Below are 11,692 nucleotides of genomic sequence, written 5' to 3'. Positions count from 1 at the left end.
TTCTACTGAAATGACTTAGTTGAACTCTGGACTGCTTCTCAAGACTAACGGTTGTGTGAAACAAGAAAAGGTACTTCATCCTACATACATGCGACAGCTTCTGACTTTATCTGCTTTAAGGTAGCACAGGAAAATTAGCTTACATGAAGCAGTTTATGACGAGTTTAAGAGATCTAAATTCACCTTATATCTGACAGGCACGTTTCTGCTAAGTCCCTCTCTGTCAGAAAAATGATCTGACTGAAAACCAATCCTAAGGTGTCTTCTTTGGTGATATTAATTTTCAATGTGATTAACTATCCATTTTGACTGACACTACAAGCCCTATGGCTAGCAAGATGGAGTTAGGAAGGACTGCACCTTCCAGTAATCAAGGAGACTTTAGTAGGCTTAGGTCAGGTAGGACATTTATGAAAACATGTAGAGAAGTACAAAACACACAGGTTAGGGGCTGACCTCCTGGAGAGCAGCTCTGTGGAAAGGGACCCGGGAGTCCTGGTGGACAACAGAATGACCATGAACCAGCAATGTGCCCTGGTGGCCAAGAAGGCCAATGGCATCCTGGCGTGCATCAAGAAGAGTGTGGCCAGCAGGTTACAGGAGGTTATCCTCCTCCTTACTCTGCCCTGGTGAGGCTGCATCTGGATTACTGTGTCCAGTTCTGGGCTCCCCGGTTCAAGAAGGACAGGAAACTACTGGAGAGGGTCCAGCAAAGGGCTACAAAGATGATTAGGGGACTGGAGCATCTTTCTTATGAGGAAAAGCTGAGGGACTTTGGTCTTTTTAGTCTGGAGAGAAGAAGACTGAGGGGGCATCTTATCAATGCTTACAAATACTTAAAGGGAGGGTACCAGGTGGATGGAAACAGTCTTTTTTCAGTGGTGCACAGTGATAGGACAACAGGTAATGGGCACAAACTTAAACATAGAACTTCCATCTAAACATGAGGAGGAACTTCTTTCCTTTGAGGGTGGCAGAGCACTGGAACAGGCTGCCCAGAGAGGTTGTGGAATCTCTAACTCTGGAGACATTCAAAACCCACCTGGACGCCATCCTATGCAACCTGCTGTAGGTGACCCTGCTCTGGCAGGGGAGTTGGACTAGATGATCTCCAGAGGTTCCTTCCAACCCTGACCCTTCTGTGATTCTGTAATATCCTCATTAATGACTTAACCACACTTAATGACCTAATCACCGCATCAAAGTATCAAATTTGTGGACAATACCAAATTGGGTGAAGTGGTCAATATACTCAGTGGTAGGACATCCAATTCAGAGGGACGTCAACAGGTGGGAAAGGCAGGCCAACAGCTATCTCAGGAACTTGTAGGATGTTGCTTTAGTTCATCTGAAAACAGAATAAACTCATACAACAGCACGAGCAGAGGGCTGACTGAATAGAAAACAATTTGCCAAAAAGGACATGAGGTCCTTTTTGAAACTTTCTGACAAGTTGAACATGAGTCAGCAGCGGATCTTTTTCCAACAATGAAGACTAACTGCACACTGTGCTATATTAGCAAGAGTGTACCTATCAGGTCAAGTGAAATTGTTATTCTCTTGTATTTGGCTCTGGAGAACGATTGTCCAATTTTGGTGTCAATACAAAACACTAACATACTAGAGAACAGCCAGTGGAAGGCCACCAAGATGATTAGAGCTAGATTTGCTCAGTCTCAACCAGAGAAGGCTGAGGCAGGATCGCGATGCTGTCTTCAGCTACCCAATGAAGATCATACAAAAGACAAAGTTGGACTCTTCTTGAATGTACACGGCAAAAGGATGAGGGGCAGTGGACACGAGTTACAAAGGGAATTCCAATGTAACATCAGGAAAACTTTCACAGTGAAAGTTGACAAACACTTAAGAAGGGCCCAGAAAGGGTAGAATTTCCATCCTTACAGGTATTCAAAATGCTACTGATATGAGCCTGAGCAACTGAATCTAACTTTGATAGTTGGCCCTGCTTTGAACTGGGGGTTGAATCAGATAGTTACGACACCTCCCACTGAGCCTAAATTCCTCAATGATTCTACCACTGCAGAGAGCCAGTTTGGGTACCCAAAACAGGATGGAACTGCACCCAGTGCAGATTCATCTGCTGAGAAGGTGTCCAAATAAATAATTCTTCCTCTCTTGTTAAAGTTTTCCTTGGTGCATGTTCATATTTGGGGTGTAAATGGACTCTACAAATACAAAACAAATTAAAAATGTATGCAAATAGCATGAAAGGTAGTTCAAAAGTAGCGCAAGTTTTCAGTATAGTCAAAAGAAGCTTGCAGGCAAAGTTCTCAAAAGAGAAAGACTAATTGCAAATTACTGTCATTTTAAGGACTACTTCCTAAACATCAGCTGCAGTACACAATAGTTTTGTTATCAAAAAAGCCCGGAGCTAAATTCGTTAACAGCTTAACTTAAAAGCCTGTCATGTAGATTGTCTTTTCCTCTCTTCACAAGATCACTGTTAACCAGCTAGCAAAGATTCATTAACAGTATCAAACATAATTATTTTCTAAAGGTCACCTGAAATGTCCTAATGCTATTTCACATCATTTCATTTTCACCCAAATGTATTGAGGCTACTGATTATATGATGGTTTTCCTAAGCGCTTCATTTGAAACCAGACATACAGCATTCAAAAACCCAAAGCTGTATTTGCTCAATATCCAAAAACAATTACTAAAGAAAACTGCTGATATGGCAGCAGAGTTCTCAGTCTGTGATTTGCTATTTTCTGTTGTAAGCCTGTCAAATGTACTACAAGACCATGGACTGAAGGTAAGCCTGACATCTTGAAAATATTATGGATTATGCTATACTTCGAAGGTAAGAAACCTGTAAACCGAACATTACAGACTCAAAAAATATGAAGACAAATGAGAAAATTTTGGTAAGAGCTTCCAATTGTTGCAAACAGTAATTATGCTCAATGAAAAAAAAAAAAGGTATCAGGACTTGTATTAGTAGACCAATGCAAATGCTAAACTGAGTCTGGAACAGTAAATTATTTATTCCAGAAAAGAGTCAACCATCTCAACAATTTACAAACCTGGAAAGCAAATACAGATAAAAGGAATAAACAACATTTTAGGGAACTGCAGGAGAGAATTGTTTAGTACAAAAGCAGACGGTGTTCAATAAATTGTTCGTTTGTTTGTTTTTGATAATAATGGTGCACTTTTAGTGACTGCTGGCAAAAATCCCTTTTGTTTTTAAGCTTAATAGATTTTATTTAAACCTACAGTTCCTAAATATTACTGAATTGCTTGGACAGGAATTCATTACCTTGTAAACTGACCTATATTTTTAATTAATGGACAAGTACTTCTTAGCCAAGGTGGGGACATTAAACTTTCTGACCTAAAAGATAAGTCCAATATAGCAGAACAAATAAATAAATAACACTAAAAGATGTCACTATACAGAAAACCAACACAAAAAGCTACTGCAGTATTTTGGAACTCTGCTGCATCAACAGCTTCTTCTGCCCCAAGAGCGAGATGGTATAGGAGTATGGGAAGTACATGACGCTGCCCACCTCCTCCACTGAGGATGCCCCCTTCCCAGACAACTGCTGTAGCAAAGCAGAGCTGTTCCGTTTCAAGTCAGCGGTTCATGGAAGCTGGGATGTTTTTGTGTGAGAATACATGGTCCACAAGGTTTATATGATCTACTAGTTCTGGTTGCGCTCCACACTGCAGGGCAGTTAGTGTCTTTCACATGCATCCAGACCCACTAAAGAGATCAGACTGTCTGGGATAACACAGCAAGAAGGGCAAACTTAAAAGAACCATGAAAGGTCTAACAATTCAAATGTCCCAATAGTGTCAAAGTATTGGGTTATTGCAATATGATTTTTTTGGTACCAGTAACATGCAAGACTGAAGAGATACTGCCTATCCCAGCAAAAAGGACTAGGCGAGAGCAGAACAAGTGAGAAAGGGAGAAAAGATAGTGGGTCAAGAATATAAAGAGCTTCTTCATCTATCACATTGGTTTCCCTGTCAGAGCATTTTCATCAACATTTTGTATTACTGAAATTTTGCTAAAATAAATTAAGCAAAATTGAGCTGGAGGTGGATGTTATGTACAACTGATTGAAAAGTTGTCAGGAGTGCCAGCTAAGAATCAGAGAGGGCTATCCGAGCCCGGCAGCCAGTGTCAGAAATTAGACCAATTCACCTGATTCTAGTGATTTTTCTTCACAAAAAATAAGAATTTCTTTATTTCTAGTCATTAGAACCCCAACGCATTGCCTATTCTGCAATGTATTAAAATTTGAACTTTGAAAATGGTAGTGGATGTGTTTAGACAGCTGGAGAGAGACAAAAAAAAAATTCAGTGCACTTTCAAAAACAACAAGATTAAATTTCGTTTGCAGCAGTTAGCAAATATTTGCCCACAAAAATATTAGAGAAAGTTCAATTATCTTCTGAAGATTTACTGTGCAAAATCTGGAAACTAGGTCGAGGCATTTAAGTGTAAATACAGGACTTCAGACCAAATTTAAGTGAACGCCTGCATACATTCCTGATTACCAATTTTCTACCAATGATCCTGTAACACTATCAACCTTTTTAAGGTTTAAAACTCATCATAAACATGTATGAAATTCTTTTCACAAGATCACACCAAGGAGGTTTAAAAACATATTAGCATACAAGTACAACAACAAGGGCAAAAACATGTCATAAAACTATCAAAACCACAGCAAATATGGACAGTTAAGCTTATTAACACTTAAAGATTGCAAATAAATGTGCATAAATTCGCAGTACAACATTACATACAATTTAATATATACAACCGTGCTACATCAGCACTGAACAGAAAGAATATGACAGGAAAGCTGACAACTGCTTTTCTCTAAATTCACATTGTCCTTATTTTCTCCTGTACAATATGCATGTGTTTTTCAAATAAATGGGTTATGAGAAATTTGGTACATCTCTGATTGTTGAAGACAAATAAAAAAAAATATTTGAAAACCTGAAAATCCACCAATTATTCTCTCCATAAAGAAATATTTTACTCATTTATTTCCTTTGTTCAGTTATTTTTGTAGATTATGACTCCTTTTTACCAAGCATTTACAGACATTACAATTACAGGAATATTTAATTAATTCTAACTTTGTACTTTACAGATTAAAGAAACAATGTTCAAAATTGTGTCCAGTAAAACTACTTATTTTTTATCTCAATATTATATTAGCATTTACTACAGCATATTTATTTTTAGGTTTGAATTCATCTTTAGTAATTGTACTCAATTGCATACTGCCACTCAAACTGAAAATTCAACAGCATCTTTATCATACATAGTACATTTTTTTCTGAATGTGTCAAGATTCAATAAATGCTACATTTAACAAAAGGAATGTTCTTCCTCAAACTGTCAAAATACAGCAAGTAGCCCTGAAAATCCTTTACCAACTCACATCACTGTGACAATATTTACACATCAGATGTTCAATACCCATTTTTTTAATGTCTAAGGTAAGTTTTGCAGAGAAGTAAGTTCAACAGGCACTTTAGCTCAGTCTGTGCTGCTGATATCTAGCGGGTTAAGCATAAACATATACACTATATTCAGAAGAATACGGACCAGTTTATAAAGAGGCACAAGTTAAAATTGTCAGGAAACCTAAAATCTACAGCCAGAGGTACAGTTAAAAAAAATTGTTTACTAAAAGGTAATTCTGAAATAGTTACATGCAAGAAGTATTTATTACTAAGTTTCATGGTCGTCATCACACATGCTGCATTTAGTACAGCAACATAGAAATTTAATTTTTGCAATGACAGTGACAGTTTTACATAAATTAATTTCAACTTTGTTACCTTATTCACTTCCATGATTTCCCTTCTCTCTTCACTAGCAAAACGAAGCTGACTTGCAGTACCGCAATCATCGTGCTTGGAGCCATCTTCTTCAACATATGGAATAAGTTGCTGTGAAGACAAGAAACACTAACTAAAAAAAGGAAAACAGAAGAAAAAAAGAAACCGAAAACAGGAGATACATAAGGTACTACCATTTTCTCTAAAGGTTCAAACTTCCAGAGAGGAAGTGGAGATAGGCATTTACCTCAAACCCAAAAGGCCTTGCAACGACCTTAGTCAGTTCTCCGGGAAAATTATGTGCTTCAGCAAGACCCAATCCCACACATGTTACCATGCCTAGACGTAAGCAATTTCACAACTGAAGGCAGAACCCAGTCTTTACATTTTAAGATGTTTATTACAGGTAATCCTTGTATTCTTGAACTCCATAGACTGTGATTTTAAAATTTACTATTCCACACTATGAAATACCACAAACATCAAGTTATTATTATTATAAAGTATTTCAGTGATACACTGAACATAATTATGACTAGTTTTACATAGCTACTTGGTTAATTATGACCTGCTATATTAGTGAGTCTCTGTTTGGCTAATCTTAAGACCAGGCCCACAGCTACCTAATGGGAGCTTTTCCTTAAGAATTTCCCACTGTGATCTCCTCAGGCATCTAGTGTACTCTACAAAGCCAAAAATCTTAGATAAAGAATTTCTAAATGAATATTATTGCATGTTCCTTTCATAAAAAAACCCCATAAATTAAGAAGAATCAGTGAATATGCTAGATACAAAACAAATACATGCTTCTATGTCAGAACACTCCCAAGCTACTAACATCTTACTCAGAAATAATTAGAAGCTGCAACATTTTATACATAACATATATCCACAAAGTCTACAGTCTATTGTTGATTTTTCTGTCCTGAGCTGAGAAAAGCTAAAGTTGATAGCAAAATTACATCCTTGTTCACATACATATTACAGACAAATGAGAGACTAGTAATTGATGCAAATGAGCAGGACATTAGTTTAAAATCTGGAAGTTGCTCATCGCATGTATATTAACTTCTTACTTAGGTTGGGGTGTAATGTTGTCATAGAATCATTTACTCTGGAAAAGACCTTTAAGATCATCGAGTCCAACCATTAACTTACCCATGCCAAGTCCATCACTAAACCACGTCCTTAAGCACCACATCTACACATCTTTTAAATACCCCCAGGGCTGGTGATTCCACCACTTCCCTGGGCAGCTTGGACCAGTGCTTGACAATCTTTTCAGTGAAGAAATTTTTCCTAATACCCATCCTAAACCTCCCCTGCTGCAACTTGAGGACATTTCCTCTTGTCCTATCACTTGTTATTGGGGAGAAGAGACTGACCCCCACCTTGCTACAACCTCCTTTCAGGTAGTTGTAGAGAGTGATCAGGTCTCCCCTCAGCGTCCTTTTGTCCTGGCTGAACAACCCCAGTTCCCTCAGCTGCTCCTCATAAGACTTGTTCTCCAGACCCTCATCAGCTTCGTTGCCCTTCTCTGGACACGCTCCAGAACATGAATGTCTTTCTTGTAGCGAGGGGCTCAAAACTGAACACAGTACTCAAGGTGGGGCCTCACCAGTGACGAGTACAGGGGGACAATCACTTCCCTAGTCCTGCTGGCCACACTGTCTCTGATACACAGCATTCAGCAGCATTGTTCAGCATTCCGATGGAAAACTTACATTGATTTAACCCACTGAAAATTTAATTTCCTTCTATACAAAAAATTTTTGTAGGCCATTCTTATTAACTGTATCAAAAACTGGACAAAAACTACTATGCCAAACTCTGCCATGAAGACGTAGTAAATGCTAGCAACTTAGTACATTTGCACATCATGAAGAAGAAGCAGTGCAGCTGCTAAATACTCTCGGAAAAAAACTCCTTCTCTCTCTGATGGAAAAATAATGTACCACTCAAAGAAGAATATTTGCTTTGAAAACCTCCCACCTTTCAGAAGTGCTAGTAAAAAAAAAAAAACAAAGAAAAGCGAAGTGCTACACCTAACACACAAAAGATGCAGAAAATTTAATCAATTAGAGAACTTTGTAGACAGATCTGCTTCACAATTATCTCATGCCTTGCTATGTTGGCTAACTGAAAGTTGATAAGAACACTTACTACATTGGTAGTACACATTAACAAAAACATAAAAACATTTATATCAATAATAATATACTAAAGAATTTTAGTAGGTACTGACTCCTCTTGACTGTTTAAAAAAGAAATCTGTTGATATTCTTTAAAGATATGGTTAGAATGTCAGTCATTAAATAATATGATTGACACTACTATTGAAAAGCTGAAATAAGAATTTAAGAGAACTGAACCAAAAGGAATGGTATGCCACTCTCATTCATCCTAACTAATAAAACGTGAGGAGGCAGGCACTCTATTAACTTCAGAACAGAAAAGACTAAGTAGATAAAAGGAAGAAAGAATTCCAACTACTGATAGATAACCCTGCTGTGCATAAGTTATCAGAGAGATGTTGCATTTAAAAAGCTTAAGGGACTACTCTACTTATTTTCTCTATGAAGATTCTTTATCATCCTGGTAACAGGAAAAAACTGTGAAAAGTAAAAAAAAAAAAAAAAACACAAGCCCAGCTCATCCCGACTGTATAAGAAAACAAGACACGTTAAAAACTTTCAAAGGGGACACAAGTTTTGAGCTATTGCACACAAGTCAACAGACCATGAAAAAAGTTTTACTTTCTTAATTGGGAAGTTATCTTACTCCCTTGCTTGCTCTAAGGTTTCCGAATACTCTGAAACACTGCTGACAGATGTAAATGAGTAGTTTAGGATGGACTATGCAGAATGGACTCCTTCATTTCTTTATTCCTATTTAGTGAAGAGATTCAGATATAAAATATAATGCTTAAATGATTAAAACTCAATGGACAATCAGAAGTCTGTTAATAGAGTTGCCTCACAATCCAGAGTTCAGTAATTAAAGAACTTCACAGTTCTGGTTACTATAGAGCTGTAGTAACTCAAATCATAAGACAAAAGAGGCTTTAAGAGTATTACTAGGAATTACAAACAACTTATGAAGGGAAAAAAATTAAGTTTTGATTTTACTAGGAACGGCATTTTCATTAGGAGAAACTTTGGCCAATCCTACTTCCTGGAAGTCTTATGCTGTTCACTTTTCCATCACCACTGCACATTCGGATTTGGTTCATATTGGCTCAGCAGGTTAAGAGCAGAGGCACAGACTGATGGGAAGAGCACAGGAATAATGCATATTGCTCAGGGAGCCAGGCTGACAGGTGAGAGCTTGAAGCAGACTTTTTCTCAATAGAACAACCTATTTAAAAAAAAAAAAAAACCTGCAGTGTCTCTTTTGACTCTTTTTTTCCTAGTGGAAACAAATTGGTGAAAAGTACCAAGAAGCTGACGAAAAAGGCTAACATTTTAAATGAAGTTTGATTTCACAATTGGATCTCCCCCAGTTGGTAAGAATTGTTGATGTGAGGTGGTGAGGTGTCTAGAGCACAAGTCTTATGAGGAGCGGCTGAGGGAACTGGGGTCTGGGGTCGTTCAGCCAGGACAAAAGGAGGCTGAGAGGAGACCTGATCACTCTCTACAACTACCTGAAAGGAGGTTGTAGCGAGGTGGGGGTCGGTCTCTTCTCCCAAGTAACAAGTGATAGGACAAGAGGAAATGTCCTCAAGTTGCACCAGGGGAGGTTCAAGATGAGTATTAGGAAAAATTTCTTCACTGAAAGGTTATCAACCACTGGACCAGGCTGCCCAGGGAAATGGTGTAATCGCCATCCCTGGAGGCATTTAAAAGATGGGTAGACATGGTGCTTAGGGACATGGTTTACTGGTGGACTTGGCAGTGTTAGGTTAATGGTTGGACTCAATGATAGTAAAGGTCCCTTCCAACCTAGATAATTCTATGTTAATGTGCAAGTTTCACAATCTCTCAACCAGCTCCAAATAGTAAACAGAAGTCAGTCCACTGAACAATTCCAGTCTCATTTAAAACTTGTTATGAGTCTCCTGCAACTCAGGAGACTAGATGATATACTAAGCAGAGAGCAGTTATTCTGATTTGTAATTTATGTATGAATAAAGATACTTACTTCTATGGGAACAGGATCAAGCCCAGCACAGTTTTCATTGCATTTGTCATAGACTAGTCTCAGTTTTCTGAAGAGTATTGATAGCTGACGGAGATGTTCCTGCAGCTTTCCCAGTCTGTCTTGATATGTTCCAGTATGATAAGTAACACCATTTGGTAACTTAAAGAACCAAAACGTTAAAAATATTATGTTAAGGTTTCTGTCACACAAAATAATTAAACTAAAATAAATCAGAGGGTTTTTTTTGTATATTTTAAAATAAGACAATCACACTATCCCCACAGAAATCACCAAAATTTCTATTTTCTTTATCAGCAAAATTCTGTATTTCATCTGCTCATCCGATGTGCCAAATATCACTGCTGTCAAACAGCTTCATGTAGTCTTGACAGTTTGGTCATTGTCAATCCCTCTGTAAGTCTTTTCAGTGAATGTCTTCAAAATGCTTAAGCATGACACTGCTGTTATCCGTTACGAGTATTACACTCTGAGACTTTGTGTTGCAACCCCAGGTTGCAATTGAGAGATACAATCAAAGTGAATTCAAAGTTAGCAGGCTCTAAGTACATATACCTATACCTAAGATAATTACAGAAGGAAACTGCCAGTCATGAAAATACAGAGGGAATGGAAGTGATTATTTATCTTCTGCTTTCAACAGAGAAACACAACAAATGTTTGTTTGTTTTCTCAGTAAGTAACCACAAATAAGAACTACATCCACTTCGATAACAAAAAGAAATGTCAAAAACTTCTAGGTGGAAAATATTTCCAAAAAAGATCAATGAAAATTCCTCTAAAATTACTCCCCAGATGTTAACAAAACCAGAGAAAAATAACCAACATATAAACAGACTTCACTATTCATAAAGAAAAACACAGATAGTAAGCATATTTAGAATATATTTATTGTGGAGGCAACAACAATTCACCATTTCTGAATTTTCTCCATCTTCACTTAATATACAGACGTAAGCAAATATATCAAGAATAGCATTCACTTCTCCAGTTAATCCTCCTTTTCAAAGCAGTTTGATCGAGTTACGTATAGAAATGTCCTAAGCTATCTCCTGTGCCTACATATACTGGCAGTTAGTGGTAAAAAAACGTGAATTTGAGGACCATAAAAAGTTATTTCTCACCTGCATGTTCCTCAGTAACTGGAAGATTTCCATGGTTCGAAATACAATGTCCTGCACAGTCTCCTGGCCAATTCGACAGAGAGAAGCTGTATTTACCTCCCTAGCTGCTTGAGCCTGTGTCCCTGAGAAAGCACCAGGCGGCATGCCTGCCCCAGCGAGAGGGGGAGTTGACATCTCTTGAGGTTAATCGGCCCCACTGAGTCAAGCTGCATGAAGAAATTAAGACGAGATGATTACGTACTTGTTGGAGTCTATCATAATAAACACATTTCTGTACAGTGGCTATACCATTCCTTTTCCCCATATGTGGTCCTATCCCAGATAAAACTGTGCAACTGATAAAAGACGGCTCAGTGCTGTGCCCTTCGGTTTGGGTGTCGCTTCCTTAACCTCTACAGACTTGCTGGGCAGTGGAACCGGGGGTGCTCCTCACACACCTCCCCTCAGAGCGGTCACCAGGAGGCCCCCAGCCCCGACCAGTCGTAAGGCAACACCAAAGGGGCTTCTGCCCAGCTCCAAGGCGTGAAACCCGCACCTCTCCCACCAGGCTCCGCGGCCGCCACCTG

At 38.4% G+C, this 11,692-nt stretch overlaps 1 protein-coding gene across 2 annotated transcripts in view; it reads right to left on the bottom strand.

The window, feature by feature from the left end:
- Positions 1–11,337, bottom strand: part of MED30 (mediator complex subunit 30) — a 14,206-nt gene extending 2,869 nt beyond the window's left edge. The window contains exons 1-3 of one of the 2 annotated variants that reach the window (XM_009880989.1): positions 11,127–11,337; positions 9,985–10,143; positions 5,845–5,955 (exon numbers count right to left, since the gene is read on the bottom strand). In XM_009880989.1, coding sequence (XP_009879291.1) covers positions 5,845–5,955; positions 9,985–10,143; positions 11,127–11,300 — 444 coding nt within the window. In that variant the 5' untranslated portion in view covers positions 11,301–11,337. The remainder of the gene's footprint in view (positions 1–5,844; positions 5,956–9,984; positions 10,144–11,126) is intronic. The other variant, XM_009880990.1, reaches the window with a different exon arrangement.
- Between the last annotated feature and the right edge of the window lie 355 nt (positions 11,338–11,692).

Source organism: Charadrius vociferus, unplaced genomic scaffold (genome assembly GCF_000708025.1).
Source record: "Charadrius vociferus isolate BGI_N301 unplaced genomic scaffold, ASM70802v2 scaffold2, whole genome shotgun sequence".
Classification (NCBI taxonomy): Eukaryota; Metazoa; Chordata; class Aves; order Charadriiformes; family Charadriidae; genus Charadrius; species Charadrius vociferus.
This window is presented reverse-complemented; position numbering and strand designations above follow the sequence as displayed.